This window comes from Dryobates pubescens, chromosome 36 (assembly GCF_014839835.1).
Source record: "Dryobates pubescens isolate bDryPub1 chromosome 36, bDryPub1.pri, whole genome shotgun sequence".
Taxonomy (NCBI): Eukaryota; Metazoa; Chordata; class Aves; order Piciformes; family Picidae; genus Dryobates; species Dryobates pubescens.
The window spans coordinates 7718833-7746701 of NC_071647.1; the positions used below are offsets into that span (position 1 = coordinate 7718833).

The 27869-nt window shown below is 50.0% G+C and overlaps 1 protein-coding gene and 1 pseudogene across 1 annotated transcript; one reads left to right on the forward strand and one right to left on the reverse strand.

Annotated features, from left to right (window-relative positions):
* Nucleotides 1-1994: 1994 nt before the first annotated feature.
* LOC128898996 (feather keratin Cos1-2-like) lies at nucleotides 1995-2710 on the reverse strand (annotated as a pseudogene).
* Nucleotides 2711-7381: 4671 nt separating this feature from the next.
* LOC104299584 (feather keratin Cos1-2) lies at nucleotides 7382-8086 on the forward strand. Its single transcript, XM_009899761.2, has 2 exons — nucleotides 7382-7420; nucleotides 7760-8086. Exon 2 carries the CDS (start codon nucleotides 7781-7783, stop codon nucleotides 8084-8086), a length of 306 nt encoding a protein of 101 aa, XP_009898063.2. The 5' UTR covers nucleotides 7382-7420; nucleotides 7760-7780.
* The last annotated feature ends 19783 nt before the right edge of the window (nucleotides 8087-27869 follow it).

The following is a 27869-nucleotide window of genomic DNA, read 5'->3' on the forward strand; positions in this document are numbered from 1 at the left end:
TGGGAAGGGCAGGTCCTGCCTGACCAACCTGATCTCCTTCTATGATCAGGTAACTGCCTGGTGGATGTGGGGCAGGCTGTGGGTGTAGTCTGCCTGGACTTAAGCAAGGCCTTTGACACTGTCCCCCACAGCAAACTGCTAGCCAAGCTGTCAGCCCATGGCTTGGACAGCAGCACTCTGAGCTGGGTTAGGAACTGGCTGGAGGGCCAAGCCCAGAGGGTGGTGGTAAATGGTGCCACATCCAGCTGGCAGCCAGTCACTAGTGGTGTGCCCCAAGGATCAGTGCTGGGCCCTGTGCTCTTTAAGATCTTTATTGATGATCTGGATGAGGGCATTGAGTCCATCATCAGTAAATTTGTGGACGACACCTAGCTGGGGGCAGGAGTGGATCTGCTGGAGGGCAGAGAGGCTCTGCAGAGGGACCTCGACAGGCTGGACAGATGGGCAGAGTCCAATGGAATGGCATTTAACAAGTCCAAGTGCCGGGTGCTGCACTTTGGCCACAACAACCCCATGCAGTGCTACAGGCTGGGGTCAGAGTGGCTGGAGAGCGGCCAGGCAGAGAGGGACTTGGGGGTATTGGTCGATGGTAGGCTGAACATGAGCCTGCAGTGTGCCCAGGTGGCCAAGAAGGCCAAGGGCATCCTGGCCTGCATCAGGAACAGTGTGGCCAGCAGGAGCAGGGAGGTCATTCTGCCCCTGTACTCTGCACTGGTTAGGCCACCCCTTGAGTCCTGTGTCCAGTTCTGGGCTCCTCAGTTTAGGAAAGAGGTTGAGCTGCTGGAAGGTGTCCAGAGAAGGGCAACAAAGCTGGTGAGGGGTTTGGAACACAAGACCTATGAGGAGAGACTGAGGGAGATGGGGTTGCTTAGACTGGAGAAGAGGAGGCTCAGGGGAGACCTTATTACTCTCTGCAACTACCTGAACAGAGGTTGTAGACAGGCAGCACTCAGGCAACCAGCACTAGAACAAGAGGATACAATCTCAAGCTGTGCCAGGGAGGTTCAGGCTTGATGTTAGGAAGAAGTTCTATACAGAGAGAGTGATTGCCTGTTGGAATGGGCTGCTCGGGGAGGTGGTGGAGTCACCATCCCTGGAGGTGTTCAGGAGGAGACTGGATGGGGTGCTTGGTTGCATGGTTTAGTTGATTAGGTGGTGTTGGATGATAGGTTGGACACAATGATCTTGAAGGTCTCTTCCAACCTGGTTTATTCTATTCTATTCTATTCTATTCTATTCTATTCTATTCACCTTGGACAAGAAAGGGGGGAAGAGAGAGGGGTTTGGGGAGAACCCAGGGGGGATTCTCCTTGGGAGGATGTTTCTCTGTTACATTCTTTCCTGTGTATTTTTGTATATACTGTAAATCCTGTAAATTTTTATACATTCATTGTATTTCATTCTGTTTGAAAAACACAACTTTTCATTCGCTTCCCCGACTGAGTTAGCTGTGCTTTATGTGGTGGGAGGATTAAACTTTCACACTACCACACCAAGGCAGCTAAGGTAATGTGTGACATGCACTCAGCTGAGCATCCCTCGGCAGCAGTGACCATCAGTTCATTCCTGAAAGCAGGAAATCAATTAACCATGTTGCCAGGTGACAAAATCCCTCCAGGGAGTCCCAGCCTTCCCTTCCTGCACCTTTTCCCCAAAGCAGACTGGAAGGGTTGCCAGAGAAAGGAGGAGGATTCAGGGACCCAGACTTTGATGCAGCACAAATTTTAATGAGTCTAGAAAAGGAAGTGTCTTACAGAGAGCACCAAGGGCTTCACCAGCTAAGATGGGGTGGAGTTGTTACAGAGTATCCAACTGCCTGCCCCTGCAGTGAGATGCTGGCATTTGGAGACAGTGACTTGACTGGCATTGGATGACAGTGACAGTAAAAAGGAGGGAGAGTGGAAGAAGGCAACAATGGCCTGGAGCTCTGTCTTCTGTCCAGCACCACGTTTTGTTGTCCTTGATGTTCTTGCCCAAGGCCGTTGCCAGCAGCTCTAGCAGGGGCGGCAGGGCCGGCAAGAGTAGCGGTTGGTGATGCAGGAGAGGTCAAAGCCCCCGGAGTTGATGGGCACTCCCTCAGAGCTGAGGATGCTGCCAACAGCAGCAGAGGTGGAGGAGCCCACAGCAGTGTTCTGAGGGAAGGAGCTGAGGATGGGTCCAGGCAGGGTCACCACCACAGCAGGAGGCTGGATGGCAATGGTGGAGTCCTGGCACTTCACACAGCAGGGCTCATTGCAGCTGTTGGCCAGTGGGGTTGGGCCGCAGGGCTGGCAGGGTGGGCATGGCTTGCAGCAGGACATAGCTGGGGCTGGAGGTTCACCTGTGAGAATGAAGAGGAAGGAAGTAGTTAAAAGGGACACGTGAGAAGCAGGCATGAACCCAACCACAGTGGAGCCCAGACCCTCTCCTGGCTGCTGCTGAACTCATACCCCACAAAAAACCTCAACTAAGTCCCAGCCTCTCTGCAGAAGGTCTTCATTCCTGTGACAGTTTTAGGCTCCTAGGAGATGTCAAGCAAGAGAGATATCAAGAAGAGTTTTGATGTTGAAGGAAGAGAAGCAGAGGCTTCAGACTCACCTGGTTGCTAAGAAGGAGGAGGTGAGAGAAGTGGATGAAAGAGCAGGGAGCTGGGCTGCCTTTTATAGCAGTGCTGCAGTGCCTCAGACCCAGAGGCAGCTGTGTGGAAGGAAGAATTCTCAGAGTAGCTCATGACAAATGCAAACCATCCCAACAGGCTGTGTCCTGGTTTCCTGCTCTTCTGCCTTTTCATTTCCTGACTTTTGCCACATCCTTTACCATCAAAAGGCTTCTGTTAGTGGCCAAATGAGAGCCCAAGGATTTTCAGGGCAGACACAGGTCAGCACAGGCAGAAGTCTTGGGTCAAGTACTGGTGGCATCCCATGCACGCACGTGATATGCTCCTGGATCATTCCTGTGGGCTTGTTTGTGGCCAAGGTGTCAGGAAAGGGACTTTGCTCTCACAGTCCTCCTCCAGATGTCCAAATGTGGTAGTTTTGAGGCTCAGATACCTTTCTGTTTGGTCTGTGCTCTTTTACTTGTTCCCAGACTCCTTCACTGTTTGGACCACACTTTCTTGGGAATACAGTGGAAGGGCTGCAGACATCCTGGGGGCCCAGGAGCCATCTCTGAGCTGTCTCATCATGGATTCTTGCCTCCATATTTTGTGGAATCTTTAATCAGAATTGTAGAATCATAGAGTCATCAAGATTGGTAAATTCCTTTAAGATCATCAAGTCCAACTTTCTATCCAACAGCTCCATGCCCACTAGGCCATGTCCCAAAATGCCATGTCTACTCACATTTGGAACACCTCCAGGGGTGGTGACTCCTCCACCTCCCTGGACAGTTCATTCTAATACCTGAGCTCTCTTTCAGGAAAGAGTTTTATCCTAATCTCCAACTGAAACCTCCCCCAGCACAACTCGAGGCCATTCTCTGTTGTCTTGTCATTAGTTACATGTGTGAAGAAGCCAACACCAGCCTCACGTTGGCCTCCTTTCTGGAAGCTGCTGAGAGCAATAAGGTCTCCTCTTGGCCTCCTCTTCTCCAGCCTCAATAACCCAAACTCCCTCAGTCTCTCCTCACAAGCCCTGCTCTCCAAACGCCTCACCAGCTTCTTTGCCCTTCTCTATCCACTCTAGCCCATCAATGCCCCTCAATACTGCAGTGCCCAAAACTGACCTCAGTGTGAAAGGTGTGGCCATTACAGGGGCACAATTGCTGCCCTGCTCCTGCTTGCCACACCACTGCTGACCCAGGCCAGGATTGGGTGGCCTTCCTGGGCACACTGCTGGCTCACCTTAGCTGATGCCAACCACGCCCCCAGGTCTCAGGGAGTTTTCCAGCCACTTATCCCCAGGCCTCTAGTGTTTGTGGGGTTGTTGAGACCCAAGTGCAGGACCTTGCACTTGGCCTTATTAAATCTCATGGAACTGACCTTAACTCATTGATCCAAACTATGCATACCTCTCTGCAGAGTCTTCCCATCCTCGAGCAGAGAAACTCCCACTTAATTTTGTGTTGTCTGCAAACTTACTGAGGCTGCACTCAGTTCTAAAGTCTAAGTCATTGATAAAGATGTTAAACAGGAATGGCCCAGCACCGAGCCCTGGGATCTTGAGTCCAAGCCCTTCTTCCTTTTCTTCTTCTATGTCAAATTGGTTCTATGTCACTGCTCTGGGCTTTGAGAAGCCATGGAGGAGTGAAGGCAGGACACACTGAGAGCCTGAGTGAACAGGGCCTTAGGAGAAAAAGGCTGAAGGCTGTCTGTGAGCTCTGAGGATGTAGAAAAGATGAAACCAGCTTCTCTTTAAAGTGCACAATGGAAGGCTGAGAGGCAGCAGACACATTTTAGAATGTGGGAAATTCTGGATTTGGTTTCACATTTTGAGAGCTGGTGTGCATGCTGTGACGCTGGAGATGTTCAGGACTTGGGCAGAGCCCTATCCAGACAGATATAATGAGACTGTGGTGGTTTAGGCTGGGTGCTGGCCCAGATGCCACTGCGCAGGCCACACCTGGGAGGTCCCAAGGGGTGGGCCCAGCCCAGGGGGTGGTCACAGGGACCAGGTATTCCATTCCCATAATGCCCTGCTCCCCTATAAAAAGGCCATGCGGGGTCTTCACTTCCTCTTTCGTCCCCTGCTGCTGCCTAGGTAACATGGCGTGAGCTGCCTCCCTTGGGCCTGCTCAGGCCCAAGGCTGGGTTGTGGGGGGGGAGAAAGAGCCCTGGGGGGGTTTGGGTGTACCCCCAGGTGGGGATGGGATGTTCTTGGGTATGTTCTGGGATCTCTCTCTTTGTCATGGTGCTTGTGGGTCTCTGTAAAACTTTCATTGTTGTTTGTTATTGTTTTCCTATTTAAACTTTCCATCACTTTTTTGCAATCCGTCTGTCTGAGTCGTTATTTCTGCCTGTGGTGGGGAGGGGATCTGCCCCAACCCATTACAGAGACCCACCTTGAGGAGGGACACGAATCTGTCAGCACCACAGCTGAATTATTCTTTGGGGAAAAAATATTCTATGGGAAAAAAAACACCCAAGAGTCTGGTTTGTGTCCTAAAGGAGAAAAGCACTGAGAGGATGAACTCTGATCAAATCTGTTTTGAAGACACTGAGAACGGAAGGGTTATGGTCAAGTGAAAAGGCTGATTTGAGTTTGGATGAGATGGGGTGTGACAGTGTTGCAGGAAGTTTCACATATTGATTCCTGAGAGATCTCTGTTTGAGCAGAGGGAGAAAGTGCACAGTGCCTGGTGGGCTGAGTGGGAGAGTTGGTGTCAGCAGGATTTGATGATGTTGACCCTTGTGTTTGTGGGAGCTGCAGCCTCAAGGTGTGCTGACAGGGAGAGACACTGTGTGGGAGACAGGAGAGGCCAACCCCATCAAGAGCTTGCGGAGGCACAAGCATCAAGGAAGGAGACACTCCAAAGGTGTTGCAGAGGAGATTGTGTCAGAGGGCCTGGTGTGTCCCTCTTTGCCCCTCACTTTCAAAAGGAAGAAGTTTTAATCTTTCTGTGTTTGCTTTTCTTTTGCTGTGGAGCCTGGGATAGGGGAGTGTTCTGGTCCCTTCCTGTCCAGCTTGGCTTCATGGAAAGACTACCGGAATCCAGCTCTGTGCCAGTGGACTTTCTAAAGACCCCTAGGAGAGGACAGCCTTGTCTGGTTGAGGTTGAGCACACCTTGGAAACTTCTTTTCTCTCTGAGGTTGTGCAGTGCTCTGATTTCTTAGGGGGAAAAGGGGAAACACAGCTGCTGAAGATAATGATGACAACTGTTACTGTTGCAGAGATTTAAAGAAGGTTCCTGTAGACTCTAAAGTTCTGGCTGGAACCTCTGATGTTGCAGGTTTCCTTGCTAGAAGGGACACAGCCAGATGCTTGGGGCTGCTGCAGTGGAGCATCAGGGGTATGCATAAGAGCAGGCATTTCTGACTGGGGCTGGGAGGATTCCACTGGACTATCAGACCAGGAAGAATCACAGAATCATAGAATAGTCTGGGTTGGGAGACCTCCAAAGGTCACCTAGTCCAACCTCCTCTGCAATCAGCAGGAGCATTCTCAACCAGATCAGGTTGCTCAGAGCCTTGTCCAGCCTCACCTTGAGTATCTCCAGGGATGGGGCTCCAACCACCTCCTTCGGCAACCTGTTGCAGTGTTCCAGCAGGCTCATGGTGCATAACTTGTTCCTAACATCCAATCTAAATCTGCTCTGCTCTAGTTAAAAGCCATTGCCTCTTGTCCTATCACTGCAGGCCTTTGCAAACAGTCTCTCTCCATCCTTCTTGTAAGCCCCCTTCAGGTACTGGAAGGTCATTATTCGGTCTCCCTGGAGCCTTCCCTTCTCCAGGCTGAACAATACCAGCTCCCTCACCCTATCTGTAGCAGAGTTGCTCCAACCCCCTGATCATTTGTGTGACCCTCCTCTGGACCTTCTCCAACAGGTCCATGTCCTTCCTGTGTTGAGGGCTCCAGTACCTGGATGCAGTCTCACCAGAGCAAAGTGGCTGAATTACATCTCTGGATCTCCTGGCAATGCTGCTTTGGATGCAGCCTGGGACGTGATCTGCCTTCTCTGCTGCAAGCACACAGATTCTTCCCACCATGGGGAATCCAGGGATCCTGGTGGGAAGTGTGGACTTTGGAGTCTCTCTCACACATGCAGCAGGATTGGTCTCAGCACATGCCTTGGCTATCTCATCCTGGCTGCCTTCCTGAAGCAACCACAGGGTAAGCACTGCCTTGCGCTGCAAGCATGGTTCCTCTTCTGCCCAGGAGACTCTCATGCCGTCAGCAGATCTCTGCAGGGGATGCTCTGGAATTTTGAGCCAGTGTTAGGAGCCATCAGATCACACAGGTTGGTTTTCTGGTGACGTTCATATATAGATAATTGTGTAATTATATACATTATCTGTCAGCTGTCAGGTGTCCATCACACAATTAATAGCAGCTGGCCCTTGGAGTCTCACCAGCACACACTGGGTGCCTTTTTTCTGCAGAGGGAGTGCTCTCAAATTTGGGTTAATGTCGGGGTCTTGTCTTCCCATTTCCTGTAGCTTCAGAGAAGGCAGCCAACTTCAGAGGAACCTCTCATGACTCTGCTGCCTGCACTGCTGCATTCCTGACCTGGAAATGTTGAGGCTTTTCCTCCCAGCGCTCAGAAGAAGCTTTAGCTGGGGTGTGGTCCTGACACAAACCTGGAAATGAAAAGGCAGCAGTGCAGGAAATGAAAGCACAGCCATGTCCTTAGCTGTGATGCTTTGCATTCAAGATGAGCTTCTGCAAAAATTGTTACCTCTGCCAAGGTGCCTCTGGTCCTGTGGCAATGAGGGGCAGGTATAAAAGGCAGCCCAGGTCCTGCTCTCTCATCCACTTCTCCTGCCTCCTTCTCCTTGGCAACCAGGTGAGTCTGGAGCCCCTTCTGCTCCTCTTCCATAATGAGATCTCTCCCTGATGGAGCTCTCAGCTCCTATTGGCTCTGTTCTGTCCTGGGTTTTGGAACTTTGTGTCTGGAGAGTGGGAAGCAGGGAGAGGGTCTGCTAAGGGGGGAGGCAGGGAAGTGTCTGAGGAGCTTTTGTTTCTGAACTCAGAGAGAGCCTCCCTGGGCCAGGTTGCTCTTAACAGGGTGATGAAGACTCTGCACAGATTCCAGCTGGGCACTCAGGCTTGGTGATAGTGTCACCAGGCTGCTCCTCCCTCATCCATTCACATTCTCTGTTTCCTCCCCTGCCTTCTCTTCCAGGTGAAGCTCCAGACTCAAGCCATGTCCTGCTGCAGGCCATGCCCACCCTGCCAGCCCTGTGGCCCAACCCCACTGGCCAACAGCTGCAATGAGCCCTGCTGTGTGAAGTGCCAGGACTCCACCATTGCCATCCAGCCTCCTGCTGTGGTGGTGACCCTGCCTGGACCCATCCTCAGCTCCTTCCCTCAGAACACTGCTGTGGGCTCCTCCACCTCGGCTGCTGTTGGCAGCATCCTCAGCTCTGAGGGAGTGCCCATCAACTCCGGGGGCTTTGACCTCTCCTGCATCACCAACCGCTACTCTTGCCGGCCCTGCCGCCCCTGCTAGAGCTGCTGGCAACTACATGAGACAAGGACCTCTGTGCACTCTGAACGTGATGCTGGACAGAAGATTGTATTCTGGGCCATTGTTTTAGGAGCTGCTGGTCACCTCTGGCTTGTCCTTTAAGTGCAAGTTGAAAGGTGATATTTTGGGCTCTCTCTAAACATGGCCAATGTCTACCTTTTGTCTTCCACTCAGCCTTGTTCTCTCTTTCCTTCATTGTCTTGTGCTCTGCTCAAAACTGCTGTGAGGGCCCCAGGAAGCACGCTGGATGAACCCTCCAGCCTCTCCCTCTTTGTTGGATGTGTTAGTAGAGGTCCTGTGGGGACTCTGTCACAGGAAAAGGGAAATGGATTCTTGGCTGCTTCTGCTCCTCCTCTTGTTGGGTGCCTCCACTTGGAGTGACCTCATTTCTGTCTTCAGACTCATTAAAAATTTGCTGCAACGCTTCCTGTGTCCCTGGACTGTTCTTTCCATCTGCATGCTGTCTGCTGAGGGACAAAGCCCTTGCTTAGCAGGGGAAATTGATGGGGGCCAGGGTCTTTGGAGAGTGGGACACTCTGCAGTGATACCTCTTTCACACAGTGCTTCTTGAAGGTGAGGAAGACATCCCTAGTCACTCTGCAGCCAATGGCCATCAGTCCTTGCCTTTCCATGGCTGCTCAGAAATCCCCCCTTGGCCCTGGGGCTTCTCACGTGAGCATAAGTCCTGACAGCTCTCACCAGAACCCAGTTGCCACCCCCAAAACCTCTCTGTGATAGCAGATACTCCCAGCTCACAGGGAGGAATTCTAAGCATCACCAGTGCAGACCGCAGCACAGGGGCCCAAGGGGACCGATCCTGCAGCACGGAGTGCAGGAACCTTTCGAGACCTGCTCTGCCCGTCCGCAGCCAGCCCCGTCCTAGGAGACTCGGGACTTACCCGAGCTGGGCGAAACGCGAGCCGGGAAAGGAGCTGTCGCCCATAAGCTACAGTGCCGCACAGCCCCGAGGAGCCTGGCGCCGGGCCACGCCAAACGCCCGCACCGGGAAAAGCCCGGGAAGAGCGGCAGCAGAGAGAAGCTGCTGCTGTTCTCATTTCGAGCTGAGAGACGGCTACAGTCTGAGCTGGGGGATGGACCCTTCACACCCCCACCGCTCTGCAAGCCGCTCCGGGGGAGCTGCTCCCCTCAGCGCTCTGCAAACTCCGCCGTGCCACCAGCACTAGGGGAAAAGCACGCAAGTGCTTGTTCCAGGTGGACCCACTGCCTTCGGCAGCATTCAGCGCGCCCCAGAAACCTGTTCGCCAGTACCGGCAGCCTGAACGGCTGCCTAGCAGCGAAGCCAAGCCGCACCCCGCAGCCGCGGCAGAGAGCTGCCTCCACACATGCCCCCGGGAGCGAGCGACCTGGAGACAGCCGCAGCACCGCCGAGCTCCCCAAGCCTGGGCAGCATTTAGCTTAGCTACAGCTACACAGCCTTCAGCAAGTGAAACTGTACTTTTGCAGCGCTCAAGTGTTCAATATCATTTTGCTTTTGTTTGAATCCCCGCGCGTGTTCGCGTGGTCCTGTGATCTGTGGATTATAAACGCAGCAGCCCCGGTAAATTCCCGAGATCATCACTTGTGAGTAAAATTGGTTTATTTCTCTCAAGTCTCTTGGTAAAAGGTTCTGTGTGCTTGACTCCTTGCCACAGTTTCAGTTTCAGCAGCAGGGTGCTGGTCGAGTCTTTCCCTAGTGGGCAAGCAGCACACTGTGCTGTGGGTTCTCGTTCCAGTTGAATAACTGGTTTGCATTTTTGTTTTTGCTCACAATTGTTTCAACTGTTGCCAGTTCCTTTGTGTGGAGATTGCCACCACGGTCATACACCTGTACCTTTACATATACTGCTCATCAGGTTTTTGCACTATTTAATATGAACAAATAATAAGTACTATTTTATCAATATTTCTGCCCTATTAATATTTCATATTCACATCAGTCAGCCACCCCCTCCCAGTTTTGTATCATCAGCAAAGGGTCCACTTGATCTCCTCAGCTAGGTCATCAATGAAAATACTGAACAAAACTGGACCCAGTGTTGATCCCTGAGGAACACCACTGGCCACAGGCCTCCAACTTGACTGTGCCACTGATCACAGCCCTCTGAACTCTGTTGTTGAGCCAGTTTCCAGTCCACCTCACAGTCCAATCATCTATGCCACATTGTTTGAGTTTTCTTACAAGACTGTTACGGGAGACTGTCAAATGCCTTACTGAAGTCAGGGTAGATGACATCCACTGCTCTCCATCTACGCATTTGGACACAGCTTCGTAGAAGGCTATTGGATTAGTCAAGCAAGGCTTCCCCTTAGTAAATCCATCTTGGCTACTCCTGATAACTTGTAAATCCAACTTGGCTACTCCTCTTTTCTTTCATGTGGTTAGAGCTGGTCTCCAGAATGAGCTGCTCCATCACCTTACCAGGGATGGAGGTGAGGCTGACTGGTCTGTAGTTGCCTGGGTCTTCCTTCTTGCCCCTTTTGAAGACTGCAGTAACATTGGCTTGCTTCCAGTCCTCAGGCACCTCTCCTGTTCTCCAGGATTTCTCAAAACTGACGGAGAGCAGCTCAGCAGCACCATCAGCAGCTCCCTCAGCACATGTGGATGCATCCTATCGGGTCCCACGGATTTGGGCAGTTTCAGTTTGTCCAGGTGATCTCTAGCCCAGTCTTCACCAGCCAGTGGCATATCTTCCTCTCTACAGTTTTCCTCTCCTGTTCCCAATGACTGAGATTCCTGAGGGTTGGTTTTAGGGGTGAAGACTGAAGCAAAGAAGGCGTTCAGTAATTCTGCCATCTCTGCATCTTCTGCTGTCATCCCTCCTGCCTCGTTTAGCAGTGGGCTTACTTGTTCCCTTTCCTCCTTTTCCCATTGGTATGTTTGAAGAACCTCTTCTTGTTTCCTTTTACTTCCCTAGCCAGACTAAGTTCCAAGAGAGCCTTGGCCTTTCTTGTTGTGTCTCTACATGTTCTGGCAGCATGTCTATAAACTTCCCAATTGATCAGACCCTTTTTTCATGCGTTGTAGACTTTCCCTCTTCCATTTGAGATGTTTTAGGAGCTCCTTGCTTATCCATGCAGGTTTCCTGCCTTCTTTACTTTATTTCTTATAGTATTTTTTAAGGGAATACCTCTGTCCTGAGCTTGGAGGAGGTAGTGTTTGAATACTAACCAGCTATCCTGCCTCCCCCCCCCCCCTTCTAGAGTCCTGTCCCATGGGATATCTAAATAGGTCTTTGAAGAGGACAGAATCCATCTAGAAGTCCATGGTAGAAATTACACTTACTGCCCTTGGTGTCTGCAGAGATGTTTTCTCTCACACCACATCACTCCTCTCAAATTTTCCCTTGGGATTTGGGAGAGCAGCAGGGAGACTCAACAAGGGAATATCCTCATTGTGTTGGGATGGAGGAGGGGACAGATAAAGACACAGCATGACTTCAAAAAGGAAAGGCCGTGGGTGGCTGGCCAAGGACAGCAGAGCTGGGAGTAGCTGGAGGCCTTCCTGTCAACACATCCACAGGCAACCCCTCCAAGCATGCCCCAGGCCAGCATCATTTGCCTGGACCTCACCCGTCTGGCACTTAAGAAAGTTTCTGCCAACATGGACACATTCCTGCTGCAGAAATCCTGTGGCTTCTTGATCCCAGCAATCAGAAGCAGCCTCCAGGTGGGATGGGGTACAGCATATGGAAGAAATGAGCAGGCAGTGTTAGGGCAAAGAAGCACCCAGCCCATGTCATTAGCTGGGAAGTTTTCCATTGATCAGCAGCACCTTTAAAAATGGTCACTTCTGCAGTAAGCTGCTGCTGGGCCTGGGGCAATGCAGGGCCACCATGAAAGCCAGCCCAGCACCTCCCATTCTCTCATCCACTTTTTTTGCGTTCTTCTCCTTGAGAACCAGGTGATTCTGAAGCTCCTTCCCCTTGGCCTGTTTCATACAGATGCATGATCCTCCATTCTGTGCTGGGTAGTGATGCTTCTTGTCATGGTAGGGAGTGGAAGGGAGAATGCCTGACTCACAGAGCATTGGAGACTCTTCTGAGTGGGCTCTTGAAGAAATAGTCAGCAGCCTTGTTGGGTCTGGAGGGAATTTGCAGTGCCACATCTGTATGAGGCCAAGAATATCTTTTGCCTCACTGCCCAGTTTCTCCTTCCTAGTTCAGCAGTGGATTGCTGGGCTCATGGCATGCTACTCCTCACATTTCCATGTGCTCTGATTCCTCTGAAATCTCTCTCCCAGGTGCAATTCCATCCTCAAGCCATAGTATTCATAGTATCAGTCAGTGTTGGAAGGGACCACAAGGATCATCTAGTTCCAACCCCCCTGCCATGGGCAGGGACACCCCACACTAGATCAGGCTAGCCAGAGCCTCCTCCAGCCTGGGCTTAAACACCTCCAGGGACAGGGCCCCAACCACCTCCCTGGACAACCCATTCCAGGGCTTCACCACTCTCACGGGGAAGAACTTTCTCCTCACGTCCAGCCTGAATCTTCCCACCTCCAGCTTCATTCCATTCCCCCTAGTCCTATCACTACCTGACATCCTGAGAAGTCCCTCCCCAGCCTTCTTGTAGGCCCCCTTCAGATACTGGAAGGCCACAATGAGGTCACCTCAGAGCCTTCTCTTCTCCAGACTGAACAGCCCCAACTCCTTCAGTCTGTCCTCATAAGAGAGGTGCTCCACCCCTCTGCTCATCCTCGTGGCCCTTCTCTGGACACCTTCCAGCACCTCCAGATCCCTCTTGTAATAGGGGCTCCAGAACTGGAGGCAGTACTCCAGGTGGGGTCTCACCAGAGCTGAGTAGAGGGGGAGAATCACCTCCCTTGACCTGCTGGCCACACTACTCTTGATGCAGCCCAGGCTCTGCTTGGCTTTCCTGGCTGCAAGTGCTCACTGAGAGCTCCTGTTGAGCTTCTCCTCCCCCAGCACCCTGAAGTCTCTCTCCTCAGGGCTGCTTTCCAGCCAGTCACTGCCCAGCCTGGACTTGTGCTGGCCTGGGATTGCCTCGACCCACAAGCAGGACCCTGCACTTGGTCTTGTTGAACGGAGGTTGGCTTGTGCCCACCTCTCAGCCTGTCCAGGTCCCTCTGGATGGATCCCTTCCCTCCAGCTGTCTGCTGCACCACACAGCTTGGTGTCATCAGCAAACTTGCTGAGGGTGCACTCAGTGCCACTGTCCCTGGCACCCACAGAGATGTTGAACAAGCCTGGTCCCAGGACTGATCCCTGAGGGACTCCACTTGTCCCTGGCCTCCACTGGGACATGGACCCATGGACAGCCACTCTTTGGGTGCAGCCATCAAGCCAGTTCTTTACCCATCTAGTGGTCCACCCATCAGACCCATGTGTCAGTTTGGCTCGATAGCCGGTCAGAACCGCTGCCTCAGGACAGCACCGCTCGCTTTGTGAGTTTCTGCTTGGCTTTTTGCCTTGCTTTCGGGGTTTAGCGGGTCAGGAGGACTCCTGGGGGGCAGGGATTGAGGCGGGCTCGTGCTCTCGCGAGCGTGCACGGGAGCGAGTGCCTGCCGTCAGCCGTGGGAGATTTAAATCCCAGCCGGGCTGTGCGCGCGGCGCCAGTTTGGCTCCAGAGCCTTTCGGCTGCCTGCAAAAAAAAAATAAAAAAATAATTTGTTTGTTTGTTTGTTTGTTTGTTTGTTTTTGTTTTCACTCATACGCTGCACCATGGTCATTACTCGGACCAAGGGTAGAAAAACAGCATCTACCCAGACAGAGTTGCTTCTCCAGCATGCTGGAGTCCAGGCTGCCAGCTGCAGAGAGTGCTTCAGCCTGGCAGTTGGAATAGAGGGAGAGGGAGAGGGAGAGGACACCTGTGTCAGGTGTGAGCAGATGAACTTTCTCCTCAGCCTAGTGGCTGAGCTGAAGGATGAAGTGGCTGAGCTGAAGGAGGAGGTGTCTAGGCTGAGGTCAATAAGGGAAAGCGAAAGGGAGTTGGATTTGTGGGAGAAGGCTCTGCTGATCTCCCCTGCTGAGGGACGGGCCCCTGAAAACAGAGAGGGATGGACACAGGTCCCTGCCAAGGGTGGCAAGAGAAATCCACCCCAGCCCTCCCCTCCTCCTCCGCTGCCCTTGCATAATAAGTATGAGGCCCTGCAGGCTGAGGGCGGTGGGGATGAGAGGGCTGAGGTGCAGCCATCCAGAGGGGAGATCAAGGCCAAGCGGTCCCCGCTGGCTGTAACAACCAGTTCCGGGGAGCAGCCTAAGGCCAAGCCTAAGGCCAAGCAGTTCCCACCAGCTATAACGACCAGCTCCACAAAGAAAAGAAGGGTTATAGTTGTTGGGGACTCTCTCCTGGGGGCTACTGAGGGACCCATATGTCGTCCCGACCCATCCCACAGGGAGGTCTGCTCTCTACCCGGGGCGCGGGTAAGGGACATTGCAAGGGCAATCCCCAAGCTTATCAGTCCCTCTGACTATTACCCTCTACTGGTAATACAGGCTGGGAGTGATGAGATTCGACAGGAAGGGCACCAGGGCAATTAAGAAGGAGTTCAGGGCCCTTGGGCAATTGATTGATGGGGCAGGTGCCCAAGTGGTGCTCTGCTCAGTTCCCTCAGTGGCAGGGGAGTACACTGAGAGGAACGGGAGAACTCACACCATCAACAAGTGGCTCAGGGAATGGTGCCAGCGGAGGAACTTTGGTTTCTTTGATCATGGGGCAACTTTGACAGCACCCGACCTGCTGGGTCCTGATGGGGTGCATTTATCTAGAAGGGGCAAGAGAGTCCTAGCACTAGAGTTGGAAGGGCTCATTAGGAGGGCTTTAAACTAGGTCTGAAGGGGGTGGCTGAGGATATCGGTCCCTCTGTAGAGGAAAGAGTAGGGCACAAGGTAGGGTCAACTGAGAGGTCGGAAGCCCAGCTGCAGTGCAGGTACACCAATGCAGGCAGCCTGGGCAATAAGCAAGATGAGCTGGAGGTCCTAATCCACCAGGGCAACTATGATATAGTTGCCATCTCAGAAACATGGTGGAACAACAGGCATGATTGGAGTGCTACACTGGGGGGCTACAGGCTCTTTAGGAGGGATAGCTGAGGGAGAAGAGGAGGAGGGGTGGCTTTGTATATTAGGGAGACACTTTCTGCCTCAGAACTTGAGGTGGAAGATGAGGGAATTAAGAGCCTGTGGGTTAAAATCAGAGGGCAGCCCAACAGGTTTTTTTAGGTATTATTGTACTAATTTTAATTATTGTTAAGCTTGTTTATAATTGTATTATGCGAAGTGTTCAAGGAATAACCTCCAAGGCCTTACTTGCACAAAAGAAAAACGGGGGAATTGTTGGGAAATGGTTTGAACATCTGTGCAAATTAGGCCTTGAAGGACTTTCTGTTGTTAATATAGCAATGGAGTAGGAGTTGTGGAAAAGTTCTGATGCTTGGTATGCTGAAGTCAAGCTGCCCTTGAGAAGGAAGGCAAACAAGATAAGAAGTAGGTGAAGATCTGGGAAAAAGAGCAATTAGGAAATTCCACAGAGTAGTGAAAGCAATGATGTAACCTTTTAGAAAGTAACCAATAGTGTGTGTTAAATTAGAATAGAGTTAATTATGTTTAAGATAAGACTATAAATAAGGAAGTGTGGAACAATAAAGCTGAAGCTTGCTTATCAATCATATTGATTGCTGTGAGTCTTTCCCTCACCCTCCTCGCCGATGGATTTCTCTTCCCGACAGTTCCCGACGAGACGACAGGAACCGTCTGTGAACAAAGCATACCTCTTCTCATCATCTGAAAGGTCATTGTAAGGAGGAGCTTCCTCAGCACGAGTTATTCTCTCCTCTGGAGGTTTAATACAGTTGGTATCTTCAGGCCAACTTGAGATCACCTCCACCAGACCAGGTCTTTCAAGATTTCCCATTCAAGCTCTCTGTGTTATCAGAGCCATCCACTTGGACCAGGTAGAATCTGTGGCATGATGTGGTGTGGAACCTTTGCCTTTGAACATCCAATTCAAAACTGGTCATCTGGGAGCTAGGAGAAGTTGTGATTCAGTTCCAATTACTTCAGAAGCTTCTTTTACTCCTTCATAAGCAGCTAGAATCTCTTTCTCTGTCGGAGTGTAATTAGCCTCTGAACCTCTGTAACCTCGACTCCAGAAACCAAGAGGTCGTCCACGCGTCTCACCTGGAGCTTTTTGCCATAAGCACCAGGTTGGACCATTGTCACCTGCAGCCGTGTACAAAATGTTCTTAATGTCTGGACCATCTCGGACAGGTCCCAGACCCACTGCTTGTACCACTTCTTGCTTTATCTGGTCAAAGGCTGCTTGTTGTTCAGGTCCCCAGTGGAAACTGTTCCTCTTTCGAGTCACATCATACAGAGGTTTCACAATCTGACTGTATCCGGGAATGTGTAGTCTCCAAAATCCCACTATCCCCAGGAAACGTAGAGTTTCTTGCTTGTTCGTGGGATTTGCCATGGTAGAGACTCTATTTTCCACATCCACTGGAATGTGTCTGCGTCCATCCTGCCACTGCACTCCCAGAAACTGGATTTCTGTGGTAGGACCTTTCACCTTGTCTCTCTTGATTGCAAAACCTGCATTCAGAAGAATGTCCATGATTTTGTTACCTTTCTCGAAGACTTCCTCATCAGTTTTACCCCAGACGATGATATCATCGATGAACTGGATGTGTTTTGGAGCACCACCTTCCTCCAGAGCATCATGGATTACCGCATGACAGATGCTTGAGCTGTGGATCCAGCCCATTGGCAGTCTGTTGAAAGTGTACTGGATTCCTCTCCAGGTGAAAGCAAACTGAGGCCTGCATTCCTCTACTATGGGAATAGAGAAGAAGGTATTAGCAATGTCTATGGTAGCATACCATTTGGCCTCTTTGGATTCCAGCTCATACTGGAGTTCCATCATGTCTGGTACTGCTGCACTCATAGGCGGTGTTACTTCATTCAAGGCTCGGTAGTCCACTGTCAGACGCCAGTGTCCATTTGGCTTTCGCACAGGCCACACTGGACTGTTGAAAGGTGAATGAATTTTGCTGATGACTTTCTGACTCTCCAACTGACGAATCAGATTCTGAATGGGCAACAAAGAGCCACGGTTGGTTCTGTATTGTCTGTGATGCACAGTCTGAGAAGCAACCAGCAATTTAATGTCCTGAATCTTGTGTTGTCCCACAACTGTAGATTCATCAGAAAGTTCAGGTCTAGCAGACAGTTTCAGTTTTTGTCCATCAACTTCTACAGAAGCTACTCCAAAAGCCCATTTGTAACCCTTAGGGTCCTTGAAACGCCCTTCTCTCAGAAAATCAATTCCCAAAATACAAGGTGCATCAGGTCCGGTCACAACTGTATGCTTCCTCCACTGTTTACCCGTTAAAATTATATTAACCTCCACCTTACTTAACTCTTGAGATCCACCAGTGACTCCCAGAATAGTTATGGACTCTGATCCCTGATAATTTGATGGCATTATGGTGCACTGAGCTCCTGTGTCAACCAAGGCCCTGTACTTCTGAAATTGCGAAGTGCCAGGCCACTGGATGTACACATCCCAATAGATTCTGTTATCTCTATTACCCCTCTCCTCCCCCTGGCGGGAGGCAGGGCACCCCTAATTATGGGGAACATGTTCACAGGTGCAACGAGCACACTGTGCTGTGTTAGAACTGGAGCCACTGTTGGAGCTACTAGAGCTGTCCTGGGGAACTGTAGAAGTAACAGCTACCCTTCTGGCATTGCTACCTCGGGTTCTGCCACTTTGCAGTTCTCTCAGTCTCCTGAAAAGATTAGAAGTTGGTTGGCCATCCCACCTGTTCATGTTCTCACCAAACTGATCACGCAGGGTAATTCAAATAGTCCTACGTGACTGCCTTGGTGGTCTGCTTTGGTTTGGTCTGTTTTGGAATGACCTCCTTGGAGGATGTCTGTTCCTCACAGATGAAACCTGCACCCACCTGGAGGAAGAATTGGAATTATCTCTTTGTGCCAATTGGGATATGGTGTTTTTAAATTCATCCTTCAGCTCTTTCATGCAATTCTTTATTTCACCAGACAGAGTTTCAATGGCTGAAACCAAAGAAACATGTGTCATGCTATCATCCAATTGTCTCAATTGATCAGTGAATTGGCCAACCGTAAGAGGAGCTCCACCATAATTTCTTGCTACAATTCTGCTTGCCAGAATGTTTGCATAATTAGAAGGAGCAAGCTTGATGAGCTTTTTAGTAAGACCATTTCCTACAGGAACATCATCAGGATTCAGAGATTCATGTTCACCATAGAGTATCTCTCTAACAGCAAATTCTCTCAGACACTTAATTCCCTCATCTATGGTAGTCCAGGGCTTAGGATTCCATGGAAGATCACCTCAGGAAGGGTATCTCATGAGAACCGCCATTAGAAGGCGTATCCACAGATTAACCTTACCGAGAGCCTTGCCTAGATGTCTATCTATTCCATTATCCTTCGAGAGAGTTCCTAGCTGGGCTCTTGACTTGTCTCCAACCATTAGAGCTGGAGCACCTGTATCATAGCATCTACCAAGCCAAGCGAGAACTGGCTCCTTATCTGCTCTGAGATAGTCTTTTCTTACATTTCGCAATTCCTCACGCGGTGAAGAGCAGTCGTTTATGTCATCTTGTTGTTCTTCTTCCCTTGCCTCCTCTTCCTCAACTTGTTGTCCAAACAACCTTTCTGTCACTCTCTCAAGGATCCCTTTAAGCTGAGAAACACCACCACTAGCTGCTGTCCTACCAAGAGATGCATCTCGATCCTCTGATGATCTCAATAACTCAGCTATATTTTTAAGACAAATTTTCTCTTCCTCCCCAGCAGAAGAACCTTACTGTGCATCCCCGTCAGCTCCTGAGTCAGCTTTAGCCTTACCCTTCCTTGTTGTTAAAACTGCTACTTGCTTTACTGGAGCTGTGTTTGGGTTTCCAGCTGCCTTATTATCAGAAGCTGATAAGCTTTGAGACAGATTAGCTGCTTTGGAGGACGCTTCCGCTCCTGCCATGGAAGAAGGAGGAAATGACTTTGCCTCGTTAATGGTGGCTGCCTGGGACACGGGAGCTGCCATGTTTGGGGCTACTACAGTCCCTGGCTGCTTGCCAGAATCATTAACACTGCTGTTCAATGCTGCCTTGCCGATTGACTTTTTAGCTTTATCTTTAACTGACACAGATTCTCCATTATCATCCTCACTGGATGTTCCTGAAACAGAGCCAGGGTGGTGTTTTCGTCTCTTTGTCCTCCGTCTAATAAAAAAACATGCCTTAGACACTTTTCTCTCCTGGTACAGTGCTACTAACAAATACACATTAATCATCACCGATAGCAGCACTACACACATCAAGAAAATCAGCTTTGGATCCCAGCCATCACTCAAAATTACCCTTTCACCAACCGGAACCTTAAACTCTTTTATCTCAATAGGGAGTGTGCTCGATGTAACATTCCTGTATCTTTTCACATAAAAGAATTCCAGGCATCGATCATATAGGAGCCGCATCTTGTACTTAAACCACAAATATAATTTTTGCATTATATATTTACCTATCTGATCGATAATCATACCCAGGCAATACTTGTAGATCAATACACCAAAGACCAAGAAGAACAGATGCTCTAAAAGCCAAAACACCTTCATGTTTGCTCGTTCGACTCAAGCAAGCAATAAATCAAACTAATTTGTCACCAAGCCCCCCATTGGGCGCCAATAATGTGGTAGGTTGAGAGAGGGCTTAGCTCTCCCTCCTCCACAGAGTAAGAAACCACAGCTAACTCAGTCGAAGAGCAAAAGCTATATATTTACAAGCATATATGGAAAGCAGGTTATATATGACACAATATATACAGGTATTTACAATATATACACAGAAATACACAGCAAAGACAAATAACACAACAAAAATCCCTCCCCGAGGGAGGGATCCCCTCCTTGGAACCCCCTCTCTCCCCCCCTTACCTCCCTTTTTCCCCAAAAAGGGGTTAGAGAGAGAGAAAGGCAAGTTACTAAGGAAAAGAGTTGTTAGTAAGCTTCAAAAGCCCATGCAGGATTAGTGTTTGCTTATCTGAAGGCCAACTCCAGCAGTTCGCAGAAGAAGCAGGCAGGGAGAACAGGCTGAAACTCCAACTCCCCCAACTCCCAAACCGAACTGAACTGAGGGAAAAAAAAAATTTCCAACTGCTTCACAATCTAAAGCTGCATTTTTGTCTATCAACCAATGAAATTCGTTTAGAATATCAGAATGTTTTGGTTCTAGTACCGAAAACATTAGCCAGTGTGTTCCAGCAGTGTTTGTTCTTGAAGGCACAGCCTCAAACGACCACAAACCTCCCTGGCTAGATTCAATTCAAACTCTACTTTGGTTTTCCTAACCAGGTCTCTTGCTGCTCGGGCAGCTTCCTTATATCCCCCCTGTTCTAGCTGTCCTTCCCTCCACTTCCTGTAGAGTTTCCTTTTAAGTAATAGTGTGTCCAGCAGCTCCTTGCTCATCCAGGCAGGCCTCCTAGCAGTCTTTCCTGCTTTTCTCCTTGTTAGTATACATTGCTCCTGGACACAGAGGAGGTGGTCCTTGAATACTGACCAGCTGTCCTTGGTCCCTCTACCCTCTAGAGCTTTGTCCCACAACACTTTGGCTATCAGATCCCTGAAGCGATCAAAATCTGCACGCTTAAATCTGGGGTCGTAAGCTTAGAATACTTCCTCCTGATTGCCCTGAGGAGTTTAAATGCAACTGCTTCATGGTCACTGCAGCCAAGGCTCTCTCTGAGCCTCACACTGGTTACCAGCCCTTTCCTGTTGGTTAGAACAAGGTCCAGCATAGCACCTTTTCTTGTTGGTTCCTCTACCAGTTGGAGGAGGAAGTTGTCTTCTATGCAATCCAGGAGCATCCTGGATTGCTGGTGCCTTGCTGTGTTGTCCCTCCAGCAGATGTGAGGATGGTTGAAATCACCCATGAAGACCAGGGCCTGTGACCTGGAAGCTGCTTCTATTTGCCTGTGGAGGGCCTCATCTGCTTGGTTCTGCTGGTCAGGTGGCCTGTAGGAGACCCCCACTGTAATATCTCCTTCCCCTCTCTTGCCTTTAATTTTAACGCACACACTCTCAACCAGCTCATCATCCCTCCCCAGGTGGAGCTCCACTGATTCCAGCTGGTTATTGACATAGAGGGCCACACCTCCTCCTCTCCTCCTGCCTATCCTTCCTAAAGAGCTTATACCCATCTATCCCTACATTCCAGTCATGGGAATCACCCCACCAAGTTTCAGTAATAGCCACTATGTCATGGCATGCCAGCAGCACAGTGGCCCTTAATTCATCCTGTTTGTTGCCCAAGCTGCGTGCATTTGCATAGGGGCACTTCAGCTGGGCTGGCCCTGCCATCCTCTTGTGCCAATTCCCATTGTTTCCACAGAATGTCCTGGTGCATCATTCGTGGCTTGCCTCAGGGCAGCAAGTTGAGAGCCCTTACCAGCTCTCCATCCCTCTGCCTCTGGTGAGCTGCCCCTCTGTTTGTCACAGGCCAGCAGGAGACTATTAACCCCTCCCCCCTTCAAATCTAGTTTAAAGCCCTATCAATGAGACCTGCCAATTCCTTTCCTAGAATCTTTCTACCTTTGAGGGATAGGCCATTCTTGTACACTGTGACCTTTCCCCTCCTCTGGGACAGATGTACTCCATCTGTTGCCAGCTGACTTGGTGCAGTAGAAGGTTCTCCAAGATTGAAAAACCCAAAATTCTTTTGGCTCCACCAGCCTCTAAGCCACTTGTTGACTATAGCTGCTGACCTGTTCCTTCTGGTATTCCCTCCTGCAGCTAAGGGTATTGATGAAAAAATTATTTGCGCACCTGACCCCTCAACCAGATCTCCCAGGGCCTTGAAGTCATTTTTGATCGCCCTGGGAGTTCTGGTTGCAACATCATCATTCCCTAACTGCATAACTAGTAAGGGATAGTAGTCAGAGGGCTGCACCAGGCTAGGCAGCCTTCTGGTAACATCTCTAACTTGAACTCCCGGGAGGCAGCAAACTTCCCTGTGAGAAGGGTCCGGCCGACATATGGGGCCCTCTATTCCTCTCAGGAGGGAATCACCAATAACAATTACCCTCCTCTTCTTTTTGAGGGAGCAAGTCCTGATGCTGGGGGAAGGCTGTTTAACCTTAGGCTGTTTTGCCTCAGGCTGTTTGACCTTAGGCTGTTTAGCCTCAGGGAAACCCCCGGATGGTGTATCTTCCGGCATCAGAAGCACCTCACCCTCGACCTCTAGTGCCCCACACTTGTTTTCCATGGGCAGTGAGGAAGGTGAGGGGAGGCAAGAAGGTTTTACTTTGCATCTTTTGAGAGCAACCTGTGTCCATTCCCCTCTGCTTTTTGGATAACCAGCCTCTGCTGGGGGAGCCTGCAGAGCCATGTCCTGCTGCAAGCCCTGTGAGCCCTGCTGCCAGCCCTGCGGCCCAACCCCGCTGGCCAACAGCTGCAGTGAGCCCTGCTGTGTGAGGTGCCAGGACTCCACTGTTGCCATCCAACCATCTGCTGTGATAGTGACCCTGCCTGAACTCATCCTCAGCTCCTTCCCTCAGAACACTGCTGTGGGCTCCTCCACCTCTGCTGCTGTTGGCAGCATCCTCAGCACTGAGGGAGTGCCCATCAGCTCCGGGGGCTTTGACCTCTCCTGCATCACCAACCGCTACTGCTGCAGACCCTGCTGCCCCTGCAAGAGCCCCTCTGGTGACCTGGACAAGGATTTCCAGGAACCCAAAAGCTGATGTTGGATTGAGGGATGAACTCCTGGTCTTCAGTTTCAGAGAGGCTGAGCATCCAATGCTGTCTTTCCAAAGGAGAGCAGCTGAGGCTCCCTGAAAATATGGCCCAAGTTTGACTTCTCTGCCTTCCTGTGATGGGATATGCCCATCCTGAAAGCAGGGTGGGGAGGGCTTGTGAGAGCTTTGCTCTCCCTGGAAAGTGTTTTCCCCCTGGGGAACTGAGTTAGTCTGTTCTACTCCCCCTGCCTGTCCAGCAAGCCCATAAAAAGGAAGACACTGCAGCCGTTTGGCTCTTTTACTTTTGCCTTGCAGGGGTGAAAGAGAGTTGCTGCTGGCTTTCTGCTTCTCTGCCACGTAGTCAGGCCTGGTCCTCTCCCTGCTACATCCACGCCTCTGCAAAGGACTGGTTTCATATTCATATTTTCCCCATCCATCCTTGTTCCTTACCCTTGTGAACTCTACCTGTTATTGTTTTTTATATATATATTTATATTTATATATCGTTTAAAGAAAATTCTTTACCTCTCTACTTCCAAGCTGACTCCAAATTATTTCTTGGTGGATTTGCTCCTTCCCTTTCTTTTCCTCTCTATTGGGAAAGAGAAGGGCGTGCAGCCTTGCCCCATCTGAGCTCTTAAATCCCAGTTAAGGCTCAAACCACCACAGTATTTTGGTGCTCCAACGTGGGGCTTGGAAATGAACATTCTATTTGGAAAGTAATACTTAGTCTGAAAGAAAAGGTTGGAAGTAGAGATGTCAATTTGGAAGAATCTGATGTTCCAAGCTTTTGCATGGGTGTTTGGCTGGATCTTTTGGACCCACATCTACAAATTAATAACTTACCATTTGGCGTGGTTAGTGATAGAGATGCTGCTCAACTGGATAAAAACTTTACCAATGCAGTTGGGCATGGACCTCCTGAATTCTTTGAATTTTACTGGCAGTGGTAACCCGCTCCTGGTCATCAGTTTCAGAGAGGCTGAGCATCCAGTGCTGTCCTTCCAAAGGAGAGCAGCTGAGGCTCTCTGAAAATATGGCCCAAGTCTGACTTCCTTGCCTTCCACTCTCTCCCACCTCTGTCTCCTCTTCTTGTGGACTGTATGAACCTCAGAGGCAACCTGGAGAATATGCTGTCCCCTCTCTCTCTGTGGAACAGGCAGGTGAATGTCTTGTTGGATTTCCACTGAGTGTGATGGGCACAAATGTTCAACAGCTGGTGGTGCTCTCCATGCTCTGGCCAGCTTCTCTACAAGTGATCTCATTTCTTCTTCAGAGTCATTGAAGCTTTCTGCATCCCAGACCCTGCCTCTTCACAATCCTTTTTGGCAGTGTTGTCTAGAAATGTCAAAGAAGAAAGGCATTGCCTTGGGTCATAGGGGTTAAGGATGGGGAGGATGGGATGAAGGACATTGTCCAGTCATAGTCTCTTGTAGCTAAGTAAGACATACTCAGCTCCTCCACAGCTGGTGGCAGTCAAGTTCTGCGTTCTAGTGTTAGGCCTCTGACACAGTTTGCCAGAGCATCTTTCTCTCTGTCTGAGCAGGATGGATGGTGCAAAGTCCACTCAGCTGGCAGAACAGGGTCAGGCAGTGTTCACATGGGTGGGTGATGTGCGGCACAGCTGGAGGATGGTGTGCAGCGTGGGGCTGTTGCATGCTGAAATCAGTTCTGCTTCCATCACCATGGTGTTTCCCTTGGTTTTACCAAAGTTCATTCTTTGTTCACTCAGGTGATTCCAGCACTGACAGGGCACCTAGAGACAGTCAGAGTGGTGACAGACAGGGGCATAGTTACACAGCAATTAACAAGATACGAGGTCATGCATTGATTATCCTCATTTAAACCAAATCCCCCTGAGGCACAGATTGCACGTCACCACGCTCCATTATCACCCACCCTTGAGCACCAAGGTTCTTGAGTGAAAATGATCCCACAAATGGCTTTGTCTTTGCCTAAAGCAGAACTAACCCAAACTGATTTCCACAGTGTAATTTTATGTGCACTATGGAGACTTTATCCCCTTCTACAGTTTGCAAAAATGCTGATGGGGCAGGACCGGCTTGACCGAGAGATCCTCTAGTGCTGACTTAGCAGGTGGCTGTTACCAAATGCGTATCCCAATGTTTGAAGGTCCCACCGTGCATCTCTCTCAATGTAGTCACGGATGGTTTGTTGTATTGGTTGATTTTCATGGAGGCTGGTGCATGATAGGGGATGTGACACAGACACTCGATGCCATGCTCTTTGGGCCAGGTGTCCATCAGGTTGTATCAGAAATGATTCCCTATTGCTTGACTCAATTTTTTTCAGGGTTGCTGTGTCACCATAAGACTCGATGACCAAAACCCAGGACAATGTTTCAGGTGGTAGAATGGGGCAGAGGAGATGTTTCCAACCTTAGCATTTACATCTACCTTTGTGAGCACAGGCTGCTTGTATGGGTGGCTTTCTGGCCTGTCAGTCCTGTCCATATTGATATTTGAGACATCACTCTCCATATCAGAAAGACTTTAACCACTTGGTTTGCTTGATGGCTGCCCATGTTTCACATTCGTGGACAACCTATGTGATAGTGCCCATCACCAACTCCAGTCACAGAATCAGAGAATCACAGAATATGTCAGGTTGGAAGAGACCTCAAAGATCATCCAGTCCAATCCTTGACCCAACACTGAAGGGTCAACATGAAACCACGTCCCTAAGTGCCAGGCCCGCACACTCCTCCAGGGACAGTGACTCCACCACTGCTCTGGGCAGCCTGTTCCAATGTTTGTGAACCCTTTCAGTGAAGAAATATTTCCTTACATACAGCTTGGATGTCCCCTGGTGTAGTGTGACAGTTTTAGGCGGTGCCTTTAAGAAAAGGACAGCTACAGAATTCTCTAGCTGAAATGTTTAGGTGTAAGAAAGAAAACACAGATATTCTACACGAATTTCATTGGTAGATCAGTAGAAATGTGGCTTTAAGAACTCAGTCTGAGTTCAGTCTGTTCGGCTTTTTTTTTCTGTTCCTGGCCAGCCTGCAGGCTACTGACCTTGGACTTACGAGATAAGAAAACTAACTTTTCTCTAACAACTACTTTGCACTGACAAAATTTCCCTTGATACCCATTTCTCTTTTAATCCTTTTCCCATCCAATTAGCCTTGGACAAGAAAGGGAGGAAGAGAAAAGGGGTTCTGGGCGAAGCCGGGGGGGACTCTCCTTGGGAGGGAGTTTGTGTGTTGCATTCTTTCCTGTGTATTTTTGTATATACTGTAAATCCTGTACATTTTGTATATATTCATTGCATTTCATTCTGCTTGTAAAATACAGCTTTTCATTTGCTTCTCCAACTGAGTTAGCTGTGCTTTATGTGGTGGGAGGATTAAACTTTCACACTACCGCATGTCGCTTGAAACCATATCCTCTCGCCCTGTCACTTGACATCAAGGAGAGGAGCTGCCCCCTCCTCACTCCAACCTCCCTGCAGGGAGTTGTAGAGAGCAATAAGGTCTCCCCTCAGCCTTCTGTTCTCCAGGCTGAACACCCCCAGCTCCCTCAGATGCTCCTTGTAGGTCATGTGCTCCATGCCCTTCAGAGATTTGTTGCCCGTCTCTGGAAATGCTCCAGCCCCTTTTTGTCCATCCTGGAGTGAGTGGCCAGAACTGAACACCACGCTCGAGGTGTGGCCTCAGCAGTGCTGAGCACAGGGGGATGATCACCTGCCTGTTCCTGCTGGCCAGTGTTTCTAATGCAAGCCAGGATGCCATTGGCTTTCTTGGGCATATTGCTGACTGAGATTCAGTCCTCAGTCTCTTTGCTGGTGACCTGAGGCATCGTGAGCCCATCGAGACATAAATCATTTGCTCTTGTTTGCTGGTCTGGATGTACCTGAATCTCAGAAGCCTGATCCACCTTTTGGTCCTTTACGCTCTTCAGCAGCCAGCTCTGCAGGCACATGGGCATCTATATTATATATTTCTATCACCAGGTTCTCTACCAAGCAACAATATCTTGCCACAATGTGGCAGCCCAGTTGCTCTGCTTCCATTGAAGTAACCACACCCCCAGGGTGTTTGCCACCATCCAGGAGGCAGCTTAGAGATAAAGTATTGGGCATGGCTCTCTATCAGCAGTGTCTAAAGCAATTTCACCTTTCACCTCTACAGACTGACTGCATCCATGCTCTCCTGCAGCACTTTTAACAGCTTGTCCTAAGGAATTGTATGGAGCAGCCTCCAACCTTGGATGCTTTCTCAAAATGCAGCAGGACCCATCAGCATAACCTCATTTCCTGGCCTTTTTTAATATAGTGGAGCCTCTTCAGCAGTGTCACCTCTGGCTGGGCTGGTGCAGGCACTGCGCCATGGAGGGACAGTTTAAGGATGCTGTCAACCTCAGAATCAGGTTCCATTGTCACTGCCATGTCTCTGTGGAGCTGGATTTATCTGCTATCACACAGCACCTTGAGGGACCAAGGCTGGGTTGCAGTTCTTCGCTCTGGTAGTGAAGAAGGGTTCCCGTGTGCTCCTATGGATTTCCCCTCCTAAGCAATGGCTTTGTCCCTCAGCAGTCAGCATTCAAATGGAAAGATCACCTCAGGGACACAGGGTAGGTTGCAGAATTTTTTAATGAATCTGTAGAGGGAAATGAGGTCACTTCAAGCAGAGGTACCCAGCATGGGGAGCAGCAGGAGCTTGCAAACGTATTTGCCTTTTTGTTGGCAGAATTTCCAGAGGGAATCCGTTGCCTGCCTGGAAAAGGGAACAGGCTGGAGGCTGCTTCCAGGCTGGTTCATGAGACCCTGAAAACACTTTGATAGGGGCAAATGAAGACCAAGCAAAGTGAGGAAAACATTGACAAGAAGAGAGGAAAGGAAGAAATTGGCCAGAGCTCAAAACACCACATTTGAGGCTGCCCTTGCAGGACAAGCCTGAGTTGACCAGCTGCTCTTAAAGCAATGGTGCAAAGTGTAATCCTCTGTCCAGCATCATGTTCTGAATGCTTGGGAGACCTTTTCTGAGGCCGTTGCCAGCAGCT